The 24,907-nt window shown below is 43.7% G+C and overlaps 1 protein-coding gene and 1 long non-coding RNA gene across 2 annotated transcripts in view; one reads left to right on the top strand and one right to left on the bottom strand.

Moving 5' to 3' along the window:
- LPCAT3 (lysophosphatidylcholine acyltransferase 3) overlaps nucleotides 1-24,907 on the bottom strand; it is a 42,388-nt gene that overhangs the window by 4,110 nt on the left and 13,371 nt on the right. Inside the window, exons 2-6 of the mRNA XM_003273771.4 lie at nucleotides 3,118-3,225; nucleotides 2,355-2,461; nucleotides 1,487-1,580; nucleotides 1,281-1,318; nucleotides 693-871 (exon numbers count right to left, since the gene is read on the bottom strand). Coding sequence (XP_003273819.1) covers nucleotides 693-871; nucleotides 1,281-1,318; nucleotides 1,487-1,580; nucleotides 2,355-2,461; nucleotides 3,118-3,225 — 526 coding nt within the window. The remainder of the gene's footprint in view (nucleotides 1-692; nucleotides 872-1,280; nucleotides 1,319-1,486; nucleotides 1,581-2,354; nucleotides 2,462-3,117; nucleotides 3,226-24,907) is intronic.
- Nucleotides 5,814-8,531, top strand: LOC115832909. The gene is made up of 3 exons (XR_004028314.1): nucleotides 5,814-6,050; nucleotides 7,505-7,561; nucleotides 7,895-8,531. It is a non-coding gene; the product is annotated as an uncharacterized LOC115832909 (long non-coding RNA).

Here is a 24,907-nt window from a genome sequence, read left to right as displayed (position 1 = left end):
TGGCCTCCCAGAGCGTTGGTATTACAGGCATGAGCCACTGTGCCCTCCTACATTTCCTACTGATAAATAAATATTTTTGAGACAGGATTTTGCTATGTCGCCCAGAATGGAGTGCAGTGGTGTGATCAAAGCTCACTGCAGCCTTGACCCACCTCCCCTGGGCTCAAGCAATCCTCCCACTTCAGCCTCCTAAGTAGCTGGGACTACAGATGTATGCCACTATGCCTGCTAATTTTTGTATTTTTTTGTAGAGACAGAGTCTGTCTATGTTGCCAGGCTGGTCTAGAACTCATGGGCTCAAGTGATCCTCCCACCTCGGCCTCCCAAAGTGCTGGGATTATAAAGGTGAAACCACTGTGCCCAGCCTCTATCTACCTACCTACCTATCAATCATAAATATATTTCATATATACATGAAAATAGGCTTTAAAGGCAGAAATGTGACTGGTTCAGGCAAAATCCTGTGGCATAAATGTGGATTTTTATGTTTGTACCAGTGTTAGAATGGATAGCTGGGAGAACCCTAAACTAAAAAGGCCTACTCCTGGCACAGAGTGCCTGTTACAACAGTCCAGGGCCTGCATGACACAGGTCTCTATGCCAGGGTCATGCTGGAGGAATGCAGCTTTCAGAAGAGTCACTTCAGTGAGTGAAATACCTACATGAACATCTGGACCAAGAGGGGCAATTACCTGTTTGGTATCTTTCCTGGTATGTCAGTCAGCTCTCCCTGCACCAGCTTCATGTAGTGATTCATTGAGAACTGGGGCCCTACCAAGAAGGCCCCATAGAAGTAGGAGAAACCAGCAACTTCCAGCAGGGAAGGAACACCACGTATGGCATATTTCTGTTGCTCAGAGGACAAGGAATTCTATGCCAAGAAGAGAATGCATGGTTCAGGATAGCCTTGAATCTCCCCACAAGAGCCAGTTTGAATGTTCCCCACCCATGTGCCCCGCTGACTGGGGTTCTTCAAATAGCCTTCTCTTTGGGGGATGACAAATAGTTGCTTCTTGTGGAAATGCGTATGTGTGTGCATAGCTGGCTGTTGCTGCTTTAGCAAATGCCTTGCTGGCATTGATCTCTGGACTTTGTGCAAGAGCTGGATCCTGGGCAAATTAGATTTGTTGATCCTCACTCAGTGCTGTCTGAAAGGGAGATTGCACAGGCTGGGGAATGAGGGAGAGGCTCTGCTCTGGAATTTGGGTTCAGTCTTTTGTTAACCTTTTTCTTCCCTTTCATTAAGTCTTGAACCTCTCTGCGGATGAATGGGTACTTACCTGATCTTTCCCTCCGTCAAAGTAGTCAACAGCCAAACCTGAGCAGAGAGAGAACGGGTGGGTAGGGTGGTGGGAGAGGACACTGAGGATGTGGCCTGTAGACTGAGTGCAGCCAGAAGTGTATGGCGGGGGAGTGCCGAGGAAGTTTTTAGTGAGATGGGGGAGGGACCTACATGTAAGGAAGGTAGGCAGTGACCATCACTCACCAATCAGCTTCAAAGTCAGAACACAATGTGGCATTGTCCACTTGATATCATAGTTGCCGGTGGCTGTGTAATAATATCCAGCCAGAAGGTAGGCCTAGGAGAGGCAGAAGTATTTATTCTAGCATCACTACTATTTCTTCTCCCTGCTCTGAAATTCAATGTTCTCTTTCCTTTTTCCTTTCTCCTCATCCCATCATTAAAAGCCTTAATAAATTCCTACAAATGGAGGTGCTGAAAACCTATAATGGGAAGAGTGTTGCTCAAGGCTTCTTGGCAAAATGAGGGCTAAACTGAGATGAGAATTTAGATGCTGGGACCACAGGTGCATGCCACCCCACCCGGCTAATTTTTAACTTTTTTTGTTTCACCCTGTTGCCCAGGCTGGAGGGCTAATTCTTGTATTTTTTTTTTGTAGAGATGGGATTTCACCATGTTGCCTGGGTTAGTCTCAAACTCCTGGGCTCAAGCAATCTGACTGCCTTGGCCTCCCCAGGTGCTGGGATTACAGGTGTGAGCCACTTTGCCTGGCCTAGGCTTAGGTTCTTTAACTCATTCTGAGTTGCTTTTCTGTCTTGCCTTGAAGTGACTCTGCTCCTGGATAGTGGGCTAAACCAAAGAGCCTAATGGCACAGTATGCAAAGGGTTAGCTGGTGGCCCTTCCTTGAGGCAGGCAAAGAGTTACCATTACAATCTGTGGATGGAACACTTGGGGCCTGTGATAAGCCACCTACCTAAAGTCATACTGCTAAGTGCTGGGAGAGGGGTTAGAAATTAGGTCTGCTAATTTCCATACTACAATCCCCTGCCTACCCCTGTCCCCTGAACTGCTGTCAGTTGTAGCCTGAGCTGCTAAGGGAAAGACGTTTACCATCTGGAAGCAAAAGGTAGTGAGGACGGCAGTGATGGTGCGGCCCATTAGTCGAAGGATGAGGAACTGAAGCACAATACATAGCAGGGAGTGGTAGAGCTGGTTTCCTGGATGCAAGAAGAGAGAATTTAGCTTGGTTTTTACACTCCCACCCGTCCTGAGACTTCCAATCACAACGTAATATATAAAGAAATAACGTTGGCATCAGGATCTTTTTTTTCAGAATAACCTCATGTTTTGGAGGAGAGGATGGAAATTCGTTATTAAAATAAAAAGATTATTAGGGTGTTATTTTATTTCTTTTCTTTTTTTGTTTGTTTTTTTAGAGATGAGACTTGCTCTGTTGTCCAGACTTGAGTGCAGTAGCTCAATCATAGCTCACTGCAGCCTTGAATTCCTGGGCAAGGGCTACCACGCCCAGCTTGTTACTGTATTTTTGAATGTCTGAAGTGAAGAATGAATCTAAGTGGGGATTGCTTGGCTCGGTCATTCAGTTACATCCACAGCAGAGAGAAACTAAGGATTCTTTGTTGATGAGGTATGGCAAGGGTAACCACCCTCAAAATGTTTTTATCTGACAGAGGAATGTACATAAAAGAAAAAAAGGAAAAGTTAAGCTGTGTTCCTCTTCATACAACCCTCTTTGCAAGTGGGAGCATTATAACTTCCCTACCTATTAGATTCTCTCAAGGAAATTTTGTTCAAGTCTGTTCCCTCCAGGTTCCCACTACTTGCAGTGTCACTGCTAATTTAGTTTACTCACCAAAGTTAAAATAAGCAATTGAGAGGCCTGTAAAGGTATGGAAGAGGTGGATGAGGTAGCTCTCCTTGTAGAAAAGGTAATGCCGATAAAACAAAGCAAAGGGGTAACCTAGATGGGGAAAAAGATAAGAAGAGTGTTATTTGTGCCTGGTGCCATCCCAGTTTGGTTTGGAAGTTTATCTGGCATGAAACGCAGCCCAGAGGGAGAGAGAAAAAAGAAAACATACATTATATGTATGGCAACAGAGAAGGCAATAACAGTATCCCCAAAAACCAAAAGTTTTTTTGTAAATACAAATTTTGAACTAAAGATATTAATATTTGATTGAGGCAATATAAAGGTGGGTCCTAAGACTAGGTTTCATTTATAGCTTATGAACTATTGCCAGACATTTTCTCTTGAATTTATAAAAATGATACAAGGAAGCTAGGCATGGTGGCTCCCATGTATAATCCCAGCACTCTGGGAGGCTGAGGCAAGGGGATTGCTTGAGCCGAGGAGTTTGACACCAGCCTGAGCAACATAGCGAAACCCCGTCTCTATTAAAAAACAAGATACAAAGATTTGAGGGTACCCATCTATGCTCCAGAAACACTCATTTACACTTTGTGATCTATCTTGCTAGCACAGTATTATCAGATTATGAGGAAAAATATAAATTAATATCAGGCTAAATACTGGAATTGCTGACTGCATATATAGCAGTTACAAGATATGTGGAGATACTCCTCACAGTCTGTAATCTGGGCATCAACCAAGTTATAAAATCCATTTAAGTATACTGGAAAAATGTCTTCTAAAGCCATGATTCAGAGTATAGTCCAAAGGCCATGAGTGAACCACAGAGGATCTCCTGATGGGTCATGAACTGATTATACACGGCCAAGGGTTGCTTATTGAATTAAAAACGGTTAATAACATTTGGTATTCCTAAACTAAAATTAGCATATTCCATGGCTTTACTGCAGACTCACCTTCAGTGTTCTATCTAGAGGTCTGGCTGCCATGCCTGGCAACGTTCCTACTGCCCTAGTGCATATGTGGAGGATGGGAATCTCTCAACTGCTTTTTGGAAAGACATTCTGCCTATTCTTTCATTGATTATTCTCTTGAGTTGGTCATGGTTTATACTTTCCGCAATTCTTGCTTTTATTTTTATTTATTTTGAGACAGGGTCTTGCTCTGTCACCCAGGCTGGAGTGCAGTGGCATGATCATCGCTCACTGCGGCCTTGACCTCCTGAGCTCAAGTGATCCTCCAACTTTAGCCTCCTGAGTAGCTGGGACCACAGATGCTTGCCACCATGTCTGGCTATTTTGTAATTTTTATGGACATGAGGTCTCATTATGTTGCCCAGGCTGACCTTGAACTCCTGGGCTCAAGGAATCTTCCTACCTGGCCTCCCAAAGTGTTGGGATTACAGGCGTGAGCCACTGTGCCTGATGAATTGCTGCGATTCTTGCTTTTAAATTATGTAAGTGCAGTTTTTATCATGGGCAATACAGTTTACTCTGAGTTTCATTAACTCTAAAACGCTTAGAATAGTATCATACAGAAATAAATTGCTCAATTATTTGTTAAATGAGTAAATGCACAATCATGTTATATGTTGGTTTCTGTCCTTCTAGTCATTTTCCCCCCATACATTAAAAAAAAAAAAAAAAAAAAAAAGGCCGGGCGCAGTGGCTCATGCCTGTAATCCCAGCACTATGGGAGGCTGAGATGGGCAGATCATGAGGTCAGGAGCTTGAGACCATCCTGGCTAACACGGTGAAACCCCATTTCTACAAAAATACAAAAAAAAAAAAAATTAGCCAGGTGTGGTGGCGGGCGCCTATAGTCCCAGCTACTCGGGTGGCTGAGGCAGGAGAATGGCATGAACCCGGGAGGCGGAGCTTGCAGTGAGCTGAGATGGCGCCACTGCACTCCAGCCTGGGCGACAGAGCAAGATTCTGTCTCAAAAAAACAAAACAAAACAAAACAAAAAACTGTACTGGCTGGGTGCAGTGGCTCATGCCTGTAAACCAAGGCACTTTGGGAGGCTGAGGTGGGTGGATCACTTGAGATCAGGAGTTTGAGACCATACTGGCCAACATGGTGAAACCCCATCTCTACCAAAAATATAAAAAATTAGCTGGGTGTGGTGGCGGGCACCTGTAATCCCAGCTACTCGGGAGGCTGAGGCAGGAGAATCACTTGAACCTGGGAGGCAGAGTTTGCAGTGAGCTGAGATCGTGCCACTGCACTCCAGCCTGGGCAACAGAGCGAGACTCTGTCTCAAAACAAACAAACAAACAAACTGTACTGATGTGTGTCCTAGTTTTCCCATACAACAGCATATCCACCATTTGATCTTCCTGGTGCCAGGATCAACTGGTGTTTTTTTTTTTTTGAGATGGAGTTTAGCTGTTTTTACCCAGGCTGGAGCGCAATGGCGCGATCTTGGCGGCTCACTGCAACCTCCGGCCCATAGGTTCAAGCAATTCTCCTGCTTCAGCCTCCCGAGTAGCTGGGATTACAGGTGCCCGCCACCATGCCCAGTGAATTTTTGTATTTTTAGTGGAGACGGTATTTCACCATGTTGGCCAGGCTGGTCTCGAACTCCTGACCTCAGGTGATCCACCTGCCTCGGCCTCCCAAAGTGCTAGGATTACAGGCGTGAGCCACCACGCCCGGCCAACTGGTGTTTTTTTTTTTTTTTTAATTGCTGTTCCCATAATGGGCTAGGCTCTTAAATTTACAGCTTCATGCAAGTATAGTCGACCCTTGATAAACACAATTTTGAACAGCATAGGTCCCCTTAGACTTCCCTCTGCCTCTGCCACTGCTGAGATGGCAACCCTTTCTCTTTCTCCTCCTCCTTGCCTGCTCAACCTGAAGATCATGAGGAGGAAGACCTTTATGCTGATCCACTTCCACTGAATGAATGAAGGGTAAGCATATTTTCTCTTGCTTATGATTTTCTTAATAACATTTTCTTTTCTATAGTTTACTTTATGGTAAGAAATACATATATAATACAAATGACATACAAAATATATGTTAATCAACTTGTTTATGCTATTGGTAAGTCTACTATTAGTAGCTAAGTTTTTGGAGAGTCAAAATTTATATGTGGCCGGGCGCGGTGGCTCATGCCTGTAATCTCAGCACTTTGGGAGGCCGAAGCAGGCGGATCACAAGGTCAGGAAATCAAGACCATCCTGGCTAACATGGTGAAATTCCGTCTCTACTAAAATACAAAAAATTAGCTGGGCATGGTGGCATGCAGCTGTAGTCCCAGCTACTCAGGAGGCTGAGGTAAGGGAATCGTTTGAACCCGGGAGGCAGAGGTTGCAGTGAGCAGAGATTGCACTGAGCAGAGAGAGCCACTGCACTCCAGCCTGGTGACAGTGCGAGACTCTGTCTCAAAAAAAAAAAAAAAAAGTTATACATGTGGGCCGGGTGCAGCAGCTCACACCTGTAATCCCCAACTTTGGGAGGCTTAGGCGGGTGGGTCGCCTGAGGTCAGGAGTTTGAGACAAGCCTGACCAACATGGTGAATCCCGTCTCTACCAAAAATACAAAAATTAGTTAGGCATGGTGGCAGGCACCTGTAATCCCAGCTACTTGGGAAGCTGAGGCAGGAGAATTGCTTGAACCCGGGAGGCGGAGGTGGCAGTGAGCTGAGATCACACCATTGCACTCCAGCTTGGGCAACAAGCAAGATTCTGTCTCAAAAAAAAAAAAAAAGTTTTATGAGGATTTTTGACTGTACAAGGGGTGGGATCCCATAGGCCCTGTGCTGTTCAAGGCTCAACTGTAATTAATTCTACAGCTATCTTGTGGATTACCGGCTCATGTATTCATTCACCAAGTGTTTAGTAAATGCCTGCTATATGCCAGGTATTCTGTTTATGGAGCACGTAATTGGGGAGGAGGTGGCATGTGATGGTTCATTTTCTAGCTGGCTGAGATGATGGGATATAGTATCACTAGCTCCAGGGAGGTGGAGACATCTATGACCCTTTCAGGTAGATGAATGAGCAAGGAAATAGGATCAAGTCTCATACATTTCACATGGGCAGAAATTTGGCAGAGACAGAACACCAGGTTAGCAGCAAATACTGCTAAGAACTAGAGCCAGGAACTAGAAAGTATATAGACTAAAAGTCAATGCCTTCAATCTTTTGCTTTATTTTTACTTTTTTTTTAATAATGGGGTATAAATAAATAAAAATATAAAACAGAGTAGATAATTATCTAGAGCACTCATAAATAAGTTCTAGATAGCTAAGTTTCTCTCTTTAAGCATGAAAACCCTTAACCATTTGGAATGCTCGAAATTAAAAAACACCACACATATTACTCTGCCTCTTTAAGTTGAGTCTAATGTAACATTTTCTAGGTGTCTGGATCATATGTATTCCAGAGTAAAGTCACGATGGCTTTATGACGTTCTGAGGTATGTGAAATTGTCTGCCTGACTCTAACAAGACCTACACTGTCCTGAGTTCTGAGTTCTTGTGTCCACTTCTTATAGCCTGTCTGTCCCTTTCCTTGCTACTCTGGGATCAACAGTCACCTCTTGAACTTTCGGGGTGCTTGGCAATAGTTCCTTTCCCTCCTCCTAATTTACGGCAGGCCTTAGAAACCATAACCTTATTTTAAAGGTGTAAAAAAAAGATTTAAGACAAAAGCAAGGGGCTTGGGTGCTTTCCTTATGGACTTAGTGCATAGGCCTGGTAACATCTGTTCTGGCCACTTAGAGGCCTTGTGTGCTATTTCTTGCTTTCAGGTACGTTCCAAACAGGTGAGGTATTGCACACTAGCAAACACATGATAAGAAGGTGGAGGAATTGGGAGAAAAATAAAAAGAATGCAGCAGGCCAGGTTAGCGGGAACGTTAAGACGGTGACAGGGAACAGCAAAGCCTGGAAGCAAGCCGCCGTGGAGAAGGAAGAACTGTGCTGGGGTGAGTTGCTGTGACAACCCAGGCTGATTTTGAGTATGTAAACACCAAACCTTGTTCTTGGCTGCCGCTCAGCTCAGCCGGCTTTGGAGCCTGGCTGCCCAGTCACCACTTCAGGGATGTGCTGTTTTTAGGGAGGGTGTGACCCTACAAGATGTTTCTGAGCCTTAATGCTTTTTTGTGGGAGCCAATGTTTAATATGGTGGCTAGAGTTACCTGAAGAATCTATAAAAAATGACCGAAGCCCCTTCTGCTCACCCTCCCACTCATCAGAGTCGGCTTCTGTGGGTCTGAGTGGGAAGGACTTCCACTTTTAACAGCATGAGACACGGTTCTGACAGCCCCACTAACATCCGAATGCAGGCTGCAGTGCTCAGTCCTGAGGATAAAATTCTCAGCTTGGAGATTGGGGTTGATGCCTTACCTTTATTAGCACCAGATGGGTTCGTAACAACCCAGAGGTTTGTAAGAACTTGTTGGCCGGGCGCGGTGGCTCACGCCTGTAATCCCAGCACTTTGGGAGGCTGAGGCGGGCGGATCACCTGAGGTCAGGAGTTTGAGACTAGCCTCAACATGGAGAAACCCTGTCTCTACTAAAAAAATACAAAATTAGCTGGGCGTGGTAGTGCATGCCTGTAATCCCAGCTACTCGGGAGGCTGAGGCAGGAGAATTGCTTGAACCTGGGAGGCGGAGGTTGGGGTGAGCCGAGATCACGCCATTGCACTCCAGCCTGGCAACAAGCGCGAAACTCCATCTCAAAAGAAAAAAAAAAAGAACTTGTTTGGCAGCACTGTAACTGTTCCTTCTTTTTGATTGTTTGTTTAAAGCAGGGCCTTCAGAAACTTAATAGCAGACGAAGGATGATGACCTTTAGTACACTCCAAACCTGAGGATCTTCTACTAGAATGGGAGCTCTATAAGCCCTAATGCTAGGGACATTCAAAATGCTGTGTTTTTTTTTTTTTCTTTTGAGACAGAGTCTCTGTCACCCAGGGTGGAGTGCAGTGGTGCGATCTCGGCTCACTGCAAGCTCTGCCTCCCAGGTTCACGCCATTCTCCTGCCTCAGCCTCTCCGAGTAGCCGGGACTACAGGCGCCCGCCACCACGCCCAGCTAATTTTTTGTATTTTTAGTAGAGACAGGGTTTCACCGTGGTCTCGATCTCCTGACCTCATGATCCGCCCACCTTGGCCTCCCAAAGTGCTGGGATTACAAGCGTGAGCCACCGTGCCCGGCCAATGCTGTGGTCTTTCAAGCAGCTGCTGGGATACATTTAATTTGTACAAGCCCTCTTTAGGGGTTGTAGTCAAGCACAGGGAGCGGATAGAACTGTATTCTTCAGTCTCTGGACTTCACTCAGTTCCAAGTGCTGTTTGTGTCAGGGACCAGTTCTATCACAACCTGCATTGTTAGCGGGAACGTTTTCTTATTTCCTGTACAATAGTTGTGAGATTACTTATTAATCCTAAAGTTGTGAGGTTTCATCTGAAGAAACAGAAATGGGCTGTTTCCATTAAGTCTGGTAAATTTGGCTAAGAGTGGTGGCTCACGCCTGTAATCCCAGCGCTTTGGGAGGCTGAGACGGGAGAATCACTTGAACCCAGGAGTTTTGAGACCAGCCTGGGCAACATAGCAAGACTCTGTCTCTACAAAAACTAAAAAAAATAGCTGGGTGGGGTGGGTGGTGCGTGCCTGTAGTCCCAGCTACTTGAGAGGCTGAGGCAGGAGGATCACCTGAGTCTGGGGAGATGGAAGCTACAGTGAGCTACGATGATGCCACAGCACTCCAGCCTGGGCGACACAGCGAGACTCCGCCTCAAAAAATAAATAAATAAGTAAATAAATAAATAGAGCACCCCAAACAACTTTTGTTAATGTGGGAACTATATCTCAATGTTTACTGTGTTAGAAAATAAGACTAAAGACCGGGTGTGGTGGCTCACTCCTGTAATCCCAATGCTTTGGGAGGCCAAGGTGGGTGGATCACTTGAGGTCAGGAGTTTGAGACCAGCCTGGACAACATGGTGAAGCCCTGTCTCTACTAAAAAATACAAAAATCAGCGAGACATGGTGGCAGGTGCCTGTGATCCCAGCTACTTGGGAGGCTGAGGCAGGAGAATCGCTTGAACCCAGGAGGCGGGGGTTGTAGTGAGCTGAGATCATGCCACTGTGCTCCAGACTAGGCAACAGAGCGAGACTCCATATCAAAAAAAAAAAAAGAAAGAAAATAAAACTAAAAAAAAAGTAAAAGATATGATTAATTCAGTAAAAATATTAACAGTAAAACTACTATACATTAATATAAATAACATACTTTAAATGTAAACCACTATATTTCCCAAAACAATCAAAGAAATAAAGCCATCTAATGAGAAGAATGCCATTGTTTTACATTTTCATAAATGTATGGCCTCTGTCTGACTTAATAGAAGATGGCTGGATTCTCAAATCTGCTTCTGCATTTAATCCGTTGTAATATGTTAGTTTGGTTAAAATAGACAAAAAAAATCTGGCTTTACACAGACAGAGAAAGTATCTGCATTTTCAGATAATTTTGGATATTCTTTAGCACTACATCAAAACTTGACAAGTAGTAGTTTCTAAACAGGAACTTTTGTTATAATAAAACCCATTGGCTTCTCTTGCGCTTTGAATGGATATTTTACCATGCATGACTTTGTAACATCACACATGGGTCACTGCAAAATACCGGTTCACTGTTGTTAGGCAGATCTTCTAAATATTGACATATTTCATTAGAATGCATATCAAAAAATCATATTCCTTAAATTTCACCATTGATTTCAGCAGAAAAGTCTGTATATATTGGCAAGTGGTCAAGCTCATGGGAGTGGATACAAGTTTAACAAAATTCTAATTTTTACTTGAAAGTGTAAATTTTATCACTGGCTACAAATATTGTCATTTGTTTACCTTGAAGTGGCAGGCTCATTTCATACAGTTTTAAGAGACTGTCTGCCAGATGCCTAAGTCTAAAACCATAGTTTGTCCATCATTCTTTCAAGTAAAAATGGTGGTCGGTGAAAAAAGAAGCTGCCAAATCAATATGCAACTTGAATAATCACCCAAATGCTTTTCCTTGTGACAACCACTGTACTCTACCAGTGTGCAGCACTGGTAGCGGTTTATGCATATTTCCCATTTCTTCAAACAAGGTTAAAAACATGTACTCAGGATCAGGCATGATGGGCTACGCCTCCCAGCACTTTGGGAGGCCAAGACGGGTGGATCACTTGAGGTCAGGAGTTCCAGACCAGCCTGGCTAACATGGCGAAACCCTGTCTCTACTAAAAATACAAAAATTAGCTCGGTGTGGTGGTGCATACCAGTTAAAAAAAAGATTTATTCAAGGACTGACATTTGATACAATTAATAATATTTAGCCTGGGCAACAGAGTGAAACCCCATCTCTAAAACAAAACAAAACAAAGCAAAACAAAACAAAAACAAAAATTAGCCAGGTGTGGTGGTACACACCTGTAGCCTCAGCTACTCAGGAGGCTGAGGTAGGATCATCTGAGCCCAGGAAGTTGAGGCGGCAGTGAGCTGTGATGGCCCCACTTGCACTCCAGCTTGGGTGAGACCCTCACTCAAAAAAAAAAAACAAAAAAATTTACCACTTCATCAATGATTCTTAAGTGAAAGTGGCTCTGTTTTGATTGTGAGTGCATGGCAGTAAAGAATGCAGCCACCACTAGTACAGTTTGGTGCCACTTTCCTGATTTGTGCTAAGGCGCCAGCGGTTTTACCACCATTTTGCAACATCAGTGCAAGTGTCAACCCAGTGAAAAGACAAATACATCTTAGTAGTATCATGAAAATAATTTTTACCCCAAAGAAAAGAAGTCTCAGGAACTTTTAGGAGTAGTCTGTGGACTGCATGCTGATATGGAATGATTTGTTTTAATCTTTCATCTTCTAATACCCAAATCCAGTAGTCTTTCCTTCCTCCCTGGTTTCCTTGACTGCCCTGCTGTGTTTTCAATCTTTTTGAAACTTCTCTGTCACTGGTTTCATTGGTTTTGAATACAGTTATCTCTTGGTATCCATGAAGGATTGGTTCTAGTACTCCCAGAGGACACCACAGATTATTATTATTATTTAGCTTAGTACCCACAAATATGGAGGGCTGACTATACACAGTTTCCTGGATTTTTTCTACTGAGATATAATTTAACATAAAATTCACCCTTCAAAGTGTAAAATGTAATGTTTTTTAGTATATTCAAAAGGTTGTGGCTGGGCGCGGTGGCTCATGCCTGTAATCCCAGCACTTTGGGAGCCCGAGGGGGCAGATCACGAGGTCAGGAGATCAAGACCATCCTGGCCAACATGGTGAAACCCTGTCTCTACTAAAATACAAAAAATTAGCCAGGCGTGGTGGTGCCTGCCTGTAGTCCCAGCTACTCAGGAGGCTGAGGCAGGAGAATTGCTTGAACTCAGGAGGCACAGATTGCAGTGAGCTGAGATGGCGCCACTGCACTCCAGCCTGGCAACAGAGCGAGACTCTGTCTCAAAAAGAAAAAAAAAAAAAAAAAAGATTGTGCAACCATCCCCACTATCTATCTAATTTCAGAATATCTTCATCACCTCAAGTAGAAACCCCATACATGCTGGCAGTCATTTCCCATTCTAACTCCCAGAGCCTGGCAACCATTAATCTACTTTATGTCTCTATAGATTTGCCTATTCTAGGTGTTTCATATAAATAGAGTCATGCAATATGTAGATTTTTGTGTCTAGCTGATTTCACTTAGCATGTTTTCAAGGTTCATCCATGTTGTAGCATGTATCAGTACTTCATTCCTGTTTATGGCTGAATAATATTCCATTGTATGGATACTCTGCATTTTTTTTTTTTTAACATTTAAAAACTTTTTTATAGACAAGGTCTCACCATGTTGCTCAGGCTGATCTTGAATTCCTAAGCTCAAATGATCTGTCCACCTCAGCTTCCCAAAGTGCTAGGATTGCAGGCATAAGCCACCATGTCCGGCCTGCATACTCTGCATATAATCTACCCATTCATCAGCTGACAAACAACTGGGTTGTTTCCACTTTTGGGGCATTATGAAGAATGCTGCTACAAACATTCATGCATTTTGTAGAGACACGGCCTCACTATGTTGCCTAGGCTGGTCTTGAACTCCTGGTCTCAAATGATCCTCCTGCTTTGGCCTCCCAGAGTGCTGCAATTACAGGTATGAGCCCATGTACAAGTTTTTGTGTGAACATATGTTTTTATGCTTTCAATTCTCTTGGGTATATACCTAGGAATGGATCCCCTGGATCTTTTTTTTTTTTTTTCCCTTTGGGACAGAGTCTCTCTCTGTTGTCCAGGCTGAAGTGCAGTGGCATGATCTTGGCTCACTGCAACCTCCGCTTCCCAGGTTCAAGTGATTCTCCTGTCTTAGCCTCCCAAGTAGCTAGGATTACAGGTGTGCACCACCATGCCCAGCTAATTTTTGTATTTTCAGTAGAGATGGGGTTTCTCCATGTTGGCCAGGCTAGTCTCCAACTCCTGACCTCAAGTGATCCACCTGCCTTGGCTTCCCAAAGTGCTAGGATTACAGGCGTGAGCCACCGGTCTGTTGCCCACGCTGGAGTGCAGTGGCATGCTCACGGCTCACTGCAGCCTCAACTTCCTAGGTTCAAGTGATCCTCCCACCTGAGCCTCCCTAGCAGCTGGGACTACAGGTGTGCACAGAACGGGCTAATTTCTTGTAGAGTTGGAGTTTCACCATGTTGCCCAGGCTGGTCTCGAACTCCTGAGCTCAAGCAATCTGCCCGCCTCGGCCTCCCAAAGTGTTGGGATTATAGGCATCAGCCACTGTGCTTGGCCAATGTTCACTCTTACTTTCTGTGCTTACTTCTGGCATGGGTTGGCTGACTACAATTTGAATAGACCCATCTTTCTGTCTCTTTCACCGAAGGCATTTCTTTCTGGCTCCTAGATGTTGCTGACCCTCAGGATCCAGTCTTGGCCCTCCACTATTCTTGCTACACTGCTTCTTTGGAAACTCATCTACTCTCATGTAACTTCATATAATCTTTATGCCAAAGACAGATCCACATCTTTAGTTCTAACTTCTTTTTCAGTTCCACATTTCCTACTTCCTTGCAGGACAGTTTTAATTTGATATTTCATTACCATCTCAAACTCTGTATAACTAAGGCATAAATTTCTCCCTAAGTCAGCCTTCTCTGGGCTTTTTTTTTTTTTTTTTTTAAATTAACAATGGTACCATTCTCCAGGTCACACAACATTCAAAAGTGTGTTTTCCTGCCTGGGCGTGGTGGCTCCACGTCTGTAATCCCAGCACTTTGGGAGGCCAAGGCAGGCGGATCACCAGGTCAAGAGTTCAAGACCAGCCTGACCAACATGGTGAAACCCCATCTCTACTAAAAATACAAAAATTAGCCAGGCGTGGTGGTGCATGCCTGTAATCCCAGCTACTCAGGAGGCTGAGGCAGGAGAATCGCTTGAACCCAGGAGGTGGAGGTTGCAGTGAGCTGAGATCGTCTCACTGTACTCCAACCTGGGCAACAGAGCCAGACTCTGTCTCAAAAAAAAAAAAAAGGGTTTCCCTTCTTCATATTGGTTCTCTGTTATCTAGTCATGAAATCCTGTTGATTCCTCCTTTCCAATCTCTCTCACCATCACTGTCACCATGACCATCACCACTCCCTTTTTTCTCTGCTGATTTGCAGTTAAAACCCTCATGGATCTCACCCTTAAATCCTTGCAATGGCCTCCTACCTGATCTCTGCCTGCACCACATCTTCCCAGCAGTCCTATACCGGGGTAATCTTCCTTCAGCTCCTGCTCAGAAACCATCAATAGCTCCCAGCTGACTACTCAATAGTCAGCAATCCTGTCTGTTCTACCTTCAAAATAAATCCAAAATCTGACCACTTCTCTCCGCCTCTACTGCTTCCCCTGGTCTGAGGTGCCACTATCTCTGGATTATTATTATTAATATATCATTATTATATTCAATGTATTATCATTATATAGTTGCCTCCTGACCGATCTCGCCCTTTCTGGCTTTGCCTCCCTTCAGTCTAGCCTTAATGAAGCATCTAGAGGGTTCTATTCAACTTAAGTCAGCAGGTCACTCCTCTGCTCAAAGCCCTCTCAAGGCCTCCATTCTCACTCAGATCAAAAGCCTGAGTGCAGCCAGCACCTGCAGGTTCTGTCCCTCTGCCCGGGCCCCACTGTCCTCTGACTCATCTCTCAATCTGGCCTCCACCCTTCTGCTCCAGCCCCTTCCTGGAATGTTAAGCAGGTCCAGCCTTGGTGCCTTCACGTGATAAGTTCCTTGCCTGGAAGGCTCTTTGCACAGATAAGCTCAAATCCTTCCTACACCTCAGGTGCTTTGTAAAATGTCACCATAAGTATCAGTGAGGACTTCCCTGTCTTATCTAGAACTGTATACAACACTACCCCTCCCCACCCTGTAACCCTCCCCCATCACACACTTCCTGTTCTTTCCTGCTTTTTCTATTTTTCCTTTCAATACTTACTACCTTTTGACATACCATATATCTTACTTTTCAGTCTTTTAAAGCAGGGATTGTCATCTACTTTAGTCCCTACCGTACCCCAGTGCCTAGTACAGTTCCTGGCACACAAAATTTCTCAAAAAGTATTAGCTGAATGGCCGAAAGAATGAGTGAACAAGTGCTCTGTACTCTAGGCAGTCAATACAATATTTATTAAGCACTCACTATGTGGTTAGCATTGCATTAGGCATTAGGGGGAATATGGTAGAATTTTAAGAGGTGCTTTCTATTCTTAAGGAGCAAAATCAAATAATGATGTTCTATGCTAAGGGCTAACTGTATGGAATAGCCAATGTTGTAGAGGTTAAAGAGAAATCAGTCTCGACCACCGTAGTCGGGAGAAGTAGTTCTTGAACAGAGAAGAGATGACGGCATTCCAAGGGAGGACAATGTAAAGACACAGAAGTAGGAAGGAGCATGGGGCATTCGCTCCAAGAGACTGGGCTAATTTCAAGAGGGGAAAATTATTGTAACACAATGGATGGGAAAGTAAAAAACCAGGCAGAGTCTGAAATTGATAAACGGGAAAAAAAATCAATAGACTAGGTGTAAGAGAAGGAAAAGGACAAATTAAAGATGTTTATGCCACTGATATAATGGTCTTCAGGTCTTCAAACCTTTTTGGTGAATTTTGAAAAACTATATATCCTCCTTTCACATTTTAAAGTTGCCATCTAAACCTTATGTTTTTATTTCTTTATTTTTTTATTTTCTTGAGACAGTACCTCACTCTGTTGCCCAGGCTGGAGTGCAGCGGCACACTCACAGCTCACTGCAGTTTCAACTTCCTGGGTTCAAGTGATCCTCCTGCCTGAGCCTCCCAAATAGCTAGGACTATAGGTATGTGCCACCATGCCGCCAAAACGACAGCAAATTGTGTGTGTGTGTGTGTGTGGTGTGTGTGTGTGTGTGTGTTTCAAGACACAGTCTCACTCTGTTGCCCAGGCTGGAGTGCAGTGGTGCAATCTTGGCTCACTGCAACCTCTGCCTCCCAGGTTCAAGCGATTCTCCTGCCTCAGCCTCCCAAGTAGATGGGATTACAGCTGTGTGTCACCATGCATGGCTGATTTTCTTTTCTTTTTTTTTTTTTTAGATGGAGTTTCGCTCTTGTTGCCCAGGCTGGAGTGCAATAGCGTGATCTTGGCTCACTGTAACCTCTGCCTCCTGGGTTCAAGTGATTCTCCTGCCTCAGCCTCCCGAGTAGCTGGGATTACAGGCATGCGCCACCACGCAGGGCTAATTTTGTATTTTTAGTAGAGACAGGATTTCACCATGTTGGTCAGGCTGGTCTCGAACTCCTGACCTCAGGTGATCCTCCTGCCTTAACTTCCCAAAGTGCTGGGATTACAGGCGAGAGCCACCGCACCCGGCCGCATGGCTGATTTTTGTATTTTTCGTAGAGTAGGGTTTCACCATGTTGGCCAGGCTGGTCTTGAACTCCTGACCTCAAGTGATCCGCCTGCCTCAGCCTCCTAAAATGCTGGGCATAAGCCACCATCCCTAGTCAGTGTGTGTGTTTTGTGGCAGGGTCCTGCTCTGTGGCAAAGGCTGGAGTGCAATGGCGCAGTCATGGCTCACTGCAGCCTTGATCTCCTGGGCTCAAGTGATCTTCCCACCTCAGATCCCTGAGTAGCTGAGACCACAGGAGTGTGCTACCACATTCAGATAATTTTTAAATTTTTTGTAGAGATGGCATCTTGCTATATTGCCCAGGCTGGTCTTGAACTCCTGGGCTCAAGCAATCCTCCTGCCTCAGCCTCGCAAAGTTTTGGGATTACAGGTGTGAGCTACTGTGTTTGGCTGTGTGTGTGCTTTCTAATGCCTATTGAAGGTGTGTTTTAAGTGCTTATAGCAGATGTCTGCCATGCAATCTAAATGGCAAACCAATCAGCTGGATCAGTCTTACTTACAACACACCTAGCCTGTCCCTCAACTTTTCTATTCTTTCACCAAAATGGAAGTTCCTTATGTTAGAGAACTTACAGAGAAAAGGAAGACAAAGAAAAGTAAGAAGGAGAGTTAAGCTCTGCCTGACACTGTCTGCTTAAGTGATGGGTAACTGATTAGGCTCAGTGCTTAGAACTTCATATAATGAGATACAAAATCTCATTACTGACCCACTCGGCCTGCTGGAAGAGCACTTGTAGATCATGGACATTTAGGTGGGGATATAGCCACCTTTGATCCTTTCTGTTCACTAGATTAAGCCTTGTTGCTAGTACGGGCAGGAGCCAACATACCTTCCACACTCCAGCAATCCTGTACACCTTGGGCTGAGTCATATGCTGAACAGTTATTCATGAATACAGATTCTTAGAACTGAAGAATTACCTGCTCCAAACCCTTCATTAGGTAGATAAGAGACTAAGGCCCAAAGGGGATAACTGGCATGCCCGGGGTTAACAGAGCAGAGCTCGAATTAGAATCCACATCACCTGATTTCCATTCTACTATTCTTGCCACATGCCTTGGCACTTAGCAGTGACCTGGGAGTGAATCACTAATAACCAGCTGTGTGCTCTTTTAAAGCTACAGCTCTATTATTCTTTGATGTCCAGATAACAATCTATGCTCCAGCACCTGTTTATAGACATAAGCACACCCATTTTAATGTTTGCTTATCCTCCTATTGAAAAATATTTTAAAAGTTCATTTTAATGCTAAATTTAGGTGTACTTTCTTTGTTAATCTAATTCTTGTGCACTCTGCCCCCTTCAGCAGTTCATTTCTGAAAGTTACCTCCACCTGAATAGCTCAAGCATTGTGACAACTGTGATACAGGACTCATGGAAACTGGGACAAGTGATCAAAAATGTCTGGGGGAGGAACAATAGAGGGGACATTTTAAAGGCAAGCTATTGGATAGTTGTTACTTGTGAGAAAGAAAGAAAAAGGGTTAGGTTAAGAAATGTTAGTTTTTTACTCTCTCAACCCAGCCAAACAACCTAAACTTGAACTGTCCCAAAGGCCTGCCAAAATTCTTTAATTTCTTCACTTAAGCTGAGTGCTCTTAATAAGCAAGACTTCTGAGGTGTAGTGCTAGTGATTAATGTTATACACACCCGTTGGCTGACTGGTGAAACCTGCTGCAAAAACTAAAAATTTTTCTATAAAAATGTATAGGCAGAAAGAATGTTAAAGCTAAAAGAGGCCTTTGACTCATTTCTTTGTTTTAGTAGAACAGGTGCAACAGATTGAGGCACTTGAAGACATCTAAATGGCTTTACTAGCAAAGATAAAAATCACACTTGCCTGTACTCAGGGCATTTTATCACATTCTAATTCTTTGTAAATTAGTAAATCCCCTGGTACAACTTCTAGCCAGATTATCTGGGCTTTGGAATCTGAATGATCTAGTTTAAAATTTAGCTCTGCAGCTTGGGCAAATTACTTAGATTTTTTTTTTTTTTTTTTTGAGACAGAGTCTCGCTCTGTTCCTCAGGATGGAGTGCAGTGGCGCAGTCTTGGCTCACTGAAACCTCTGCCTCTCAGGTTCAAGCAATTCTCCTGCCTCAGCCTCCCAAGTAGCTGGGACTACAGGCGTGTACCACCATGCCTGGCTAATTTTTGTATTTTTAGTAGAGACGGAGTTTCACCATGTTGGTCAGGCTGGTCTTGAACTCCTGACCTCTGGTGATCCGCCCGCCTCAGACTCCCAAAGTGCTGGGATTATAGGCGTGAGTCACTGCGCCTGGCCTACTTACATTCGTTAAACCTCAATTTCTTCATCTGTGAAATCGGGAAAATACCAGCCATCTTGCAGGGCATCTTAAAAGTGAAAATATTTGGCCGGGCACGGTGGCTCATGCCTGTAATCCCAGCACTTTGGGAGGCCGAGACAGGCAGATCACAAGGTCAGGAGATCGAGACCATCCTGGCTAACACGGTGAAGCCCCGTCTCTACTAAAAATACAAAAGCCGGGCACGGTGGTGGGTGCCTGTAGTCCCAGCTACTCGGGAGGCTGAGGCAGGAGAATGGCGTGAACCTGGGAGGCAGAGCTTGCAGTGAGCCGAGATCACGCCACTGCACTCCAGCCTGGGCGACAGAGTGAGACTCAGTCTCAAAAAAAAAAAAAAAAAAGCAAAAATATTTGCAAAAGTAGCATACATGTACTTCCTTCAGGCCACTTAAAATACTTATGCATGTCTAAATATTTTATATAAGCATACCTACACCTAACTTCTTAAAAATTGTTTTTTTTTTTTTTTTTTTTTTTTTGAGACAGCTGTCGCCCAGGCTGGAGTGCAGTGGCGCGATCTTGGCTCACTGCAAGCTCCGCCTCCCGGGTTCACGCCATTCTCCTGCCTCTCAGCCTCCTGTGTAGCTGGGACTACAGGTGCCCGCCACCACGCCTGGCTATTTTTTTTGTATTTTTAGTAGCGACGGGTTTTCACTGTGTTAGCCAGGATGGTCTCGATCTCCTGACCTCGTGATCCGCCCACCTCGGCCTCCCAAAGTGCTGGGATTATAGACATGAGCCACCGCGCCCAGCCGAAAATTGAGTTTTTTTTTTTTTTGAGACGGAGTCTTTCTCTGTCCCCCAGGCTGGAGTGCAGTGGCGCGATCTCGGCCCACTGCAAGCTCTGCCTCCCAGGTTCACGCCATTCTCCTGCCTCAGCCTCCCGAGTAGCTGGGACTACAGGCGCCCGCCAACACGCCCGGCTAATTTTTTGTATTTTTAGTAGAGACGGGGTTTCACCGTGTTAGCCAGGATGGTCTTGATCTCCTGACCTCGTGATCCGCCCCCCTTCGCCTCCCAAAGTGCTGGGATTACAGGCTTGAGCCACCGCGCCCGGCCTGAGTATTCTTTTAATGGACTTTAAGACATAAAATCTCAGGCTCAGAAATTTGAGCCACCTAGTGGGGAGAAATTTTGGCCTTTGCCTGCTTCGAACTGACTTAACTAAATTAAATCTATAGAAAGTAAAAAATAAAGGTCTGTAAATGTACCCACTACTCCCAGGAAGAAGCATATTTGCCATGAAGCTAAAAAAGCTTCAGTTTCACTCCCCTTCCAAGGCTCTGGGGGGTGGGGTGGGGGCGGGAGCTAGCAACGTGCTCACATGGTCATATATTTTTGTAAAACTTATAGAAGATATTTTTGTATTCTTTTTCTTAAAGAAGGTATCCAAGATTGTATAAGCTTCAGATCCCAGAAATCCTAGATTTAAAAAAAATAATCAACCACCACCCCAACAAAATTAGGCATATGCCTGAAAATTCTGCTGCTACTACCAGAATTCTGCGGGTAGGGGCTTCATCCAAGGTGTTCCTAATAATAGGCAGAGTCCCCGGATTAGTTCCGGTGAGGCTTTTGGGAGGGGTTATTTGGCGTGGTGTTGGCGTTGGTAGGATCCTGGCTGTGAGGCTGAGGCAGGCCTGAGGAGAGCTGGGGCTGACAGGTAGGCAGAGTTGGCTGGGATGTGAGGTGCAAGGGGTGGTACTTCGGAAACAAACTTTGAAGAGGAGAAGGGGCAGCAAGACTGTGAGTCTGGACTTTGTGATACACTGTCACCCCTAGTTTAGTGTGCCTGGTTAAGGAGAATCACGCAACATGGAACCCCTCTTCCTTTTTCACTAACATTTTTCTGTATAGTGGTTGAAACCCAGCGTTAAGAGACTGCATGACATGGGAAAAAAATGGAGGAGAAAAAGAGCCCATATGAGGCAGGAACAGAATGCAGCCAGAATTAGGGCAGGCAGGGAAAGGAAGGGAGTGAAATGTGGGAGTCGGGGGGGAGTTGAGGTAACCTGCATTTTATATGCTAGAGCTCTGTATTTTAGATGCAGGGGCAACTGTTTCGGTCGAGGAGTGGAAAGGACTGTAGAAGCAATCTAGCACAGCTGTTTCTCACTTGGGAAAACTGAAGCCCTCAGAGGCACAGAGGGAGGAGTGGGGAGTGGCCAGGCCAGGACAGGACTCAGTCCCCAGTTCCTCTTCTCAGGCTGTCCGATTCCTTCTGATCTTTCTCTCCTGCCCTCTCTGTTACTGTTTCCTCCTGTTATTACCTTTATATACACTTGAAGTTTTATCCCCATTTTTTATGCTTATGAGATTGTACACTTTCTGGTTCTCTCTCAAGTCCAACCAGTATGTGGTAACCCGTCTCTTCCCACTTCATTTGTGGCACTGGTTTGCAGTGGACAAACGGTCTGCGGCTCCTCTTCTAACCTAATCTGGACTGGGTTGCCCAAAGGTTGCCCTGCCACACTGCCAAGTGACTAATTAGCTGTTTTCTCTCCAACCCCTCCAAACACTTATCATGATAATTTCTCTTGTCTTTAGAGTTGCCAAATCTAATCTCTGTAAATACAAATGTGGTGAGACTTTTTCTCAGGAGTTTCAGCAAATGAAACAACACACTTTTTTACCGTGCTAAGATTCTAAAGATAACCATGAGAATACCCCTAATTATCCTTATAAATTTGAATAAGTGTGGTTGTTGGGTTCTCTCACCCTTTTTATATCCCTTCAAAAGAAAATACAAGTTTGAATTCTATAAAAATATTTTTCTGGCCAGGCGCAGTGGCTAACGCCTGTAATCCCAGCACTTTGGGAGGCTGAGGTGGGTGGATCACAAGGTCAGGAGTTCAAGACCAGCCTGGCCAACATGGTGAAACCCCATCTCTACTAAAAAATACAAAAGTTAACTGGGCGTGGTGGCGGGCGCCTGTAATCCCAGCTGCTCAGGAGGCTGAGGCAGGATAATCACTTGAAACTAGAAGGCAGAGGTTGCAGTGAGCTGACATCGCACCACTGCACTCCAGCCTGAGCAAAAGAGTGAAATTCCATCTCAAAAAAAGAGAAAAAATTTCGAATACTTACGGAATGCACTCTCTTATATACCAACATATATATGTAGCATTTTTTTCCCTTCGGAGTATGAAGAAATCAGAAAAAATGGGCAAAGCACAAATGACAAATAATGGATTTTGTTAAGTCCTATGTGTCACTTTAAGAACTTGAAACTGGCTCAAATAAAAACCATTTTATTTGGTTATTAAAATGAGACTTAAAAACTTAAAACAAGATTTTAAGTTATCTTAAAATATCTTATCCTACAGAAGATTTTAGAGGCAATGTAGTACAAAAAGCTCTTCCTTTTCTCTGAAGAATTTATTGAGTGCTTTGGGAGTAGGGTGAGTTTTTTTTTTTTTTTAAACATATATTTGATTCAATTAAGCAAAAAATATTGTTTCATGTCTCACGGAACTGAATACATTCTACTACCCATTGGTTTTCAATGTTCACTTACTTATTTTATTTTAGTAGAGACTGGGTCTCACTGTGTTGTCCAGGTTGGGTTTTCAAATTTTATGTCTAATACAGTGTGCTAAATACAACTGAGTTTCATAAGCCATTTTTCCCACTTCTGTACATGGCACTGGTCTCAACCTGTATCATGCATAAGAATTACCTAGGATGCTTATTAAAAATGCAGATTCCTAATTCCTGAGGGGAGGTCATGCCTTGGCATCTTACTTAGAGAATCAGTGCTATACAGAAAGTATGAGAGACTGGTTCATATCAAAGAATATTGTGAAACTGCACTATATTTGTTAAGATATAGAAAACCCATTTTATGGCTAAAAATCATCATTTTACTACTACTAAGCTTCATTATTAGTAGATGGAGTTTTTTTTAAAGGGTCATTTTTCACAAAGAAAAATTTGTTTTGTCTTTTAACACTTTAGGACTGTTACTTCATGGGTTATCCGGGGCAGAGAACAACAGTGGGCTACTCTCAAACCTGCTCTGGAGTTTCAGACTAGCAGCTGACATTTTTGGGGACCTTTCTTTAAGCTTGACATTGTAAACACTTTATATGTATTAACCCACTTAATCCTCAAAACAACCTTGATGAGTAGGTATCTTTATCTTACAGAAGAGGAAGCTGAAGCACAGACAGGCTTAGTGACTTACCTAAGGTCAGTGCTGGAAGGTAGCTGAGCTGGAATTTGAACCCAGACAGCATGTGGGTTCTGAGTGTTTTCATTTTTAACTACTCTGCTATATTACCTCTCTAGTTTTCAGTATTCATATTAGCACCTCAGCCTTCCCCAGATGACGACAAATCCCATACATATGTGTATACACACATACATAGGGTCATTCATCAAATCTGAAACTTCAGGTGTTCAATTTGACTTTATAGAACCTTCTACCTCTCCTGGCTGATAGTATCTCTTTCTCATTTCACAAATTAAACTTCCTATAACACTACCTTAAACATGCCACTCCTGCTCAAAATACTCTGGTGGCTTCCTACTATCTGTAAGATGAAAGCCAACTTCTTTAGCTTGCCATTCAAGGCCCTTCACAATCTGTCTTCCCAGTCTTACTGTTTATTCTATCCCTACTTGAGCCCAAAGCATTTTTTTCTTTGATCATGCATAGTCCTTCTTTCTTCTTTTTTTTAAGTGTACAATTCAGTGGATTTTAGTATATTCAGTGTTATGCAACCATCTCCACGATCTAATGCCAGAACGTTTTCATCTCCGCTATCTAATGCCAGAACATTAGAAACCCTGAACCGCATAGCGGCCATTCCCAGTTCACCCTTCCTCTTATCCCCTAGCAAGCACCAATCTATTTTCTGTCTTTATGAATTAGCTTATTCTGGGTATTTCATATAAATGGAATCCTACAGTATGTGGCCATTTGTGTCTGGCTTGTTTCATGTAGCAAGTTTTCAAGGTTCATCTGTGTCGCAGCATGTGATCAGGATTTCACTGTTTTCTTATGGCTGAATAACATTCCATTGTATGGATACAACATTTTGTTTATTCATTCAATTTGTCCCAATTGGTGGACAACTGGGTTGTTTCCACTTTTGGCTATTATAATAAGGCTATGAACATTTGTGTATAAGTTTTTGTGTGAATGTATGCTTTCAGTTCCCTTGGGTATAACCCTAGGAATGGAATTGCTGGGTCATATGGTAGCTGTGAACTTTTTGAATAACTGACAAACTATTTTCCACAAGTGGCTACACCATTTTACATTCCCACCAGGAATACATGAGGGTTCCAATTTCTCCATATCTTCACCAACACCTTTTTGTGTGTTTTTGATTATTGCCATCCTAGTAGGTGTGAAGTGATGGTATCATTGTGGTTTTGATTTGCATTTCCCTAATGACTAAAGATATTAAACAGCTTTTCACAAGCTTATTGGCCATGTATATGTCGTTTTTAGAGAACTGTCTATTCAAATCCATTTTGTAAAGTGGGTTATCTTTTTATTGTT

Source organism: Nomascus leucogenys, chromosome 23 (assembly GCF_006542625.1).
Source record: "Nomascus leucogenys isolate Asia chromosome 23, Asia_NLE_v1, whole genome shotgun sequence".
Taxonomy (NCBI): domain Eukaryota; kingdom Metazoa; phylum Chordata; class Mammalia; order Primates; family Hylobatidae; genus Nomascus; species Nomascus leucogenys.
Note: the sequence above shows the minus strand (reverse complement) of the source record. Positions and strands in the feature narration are given on the sequence as shown.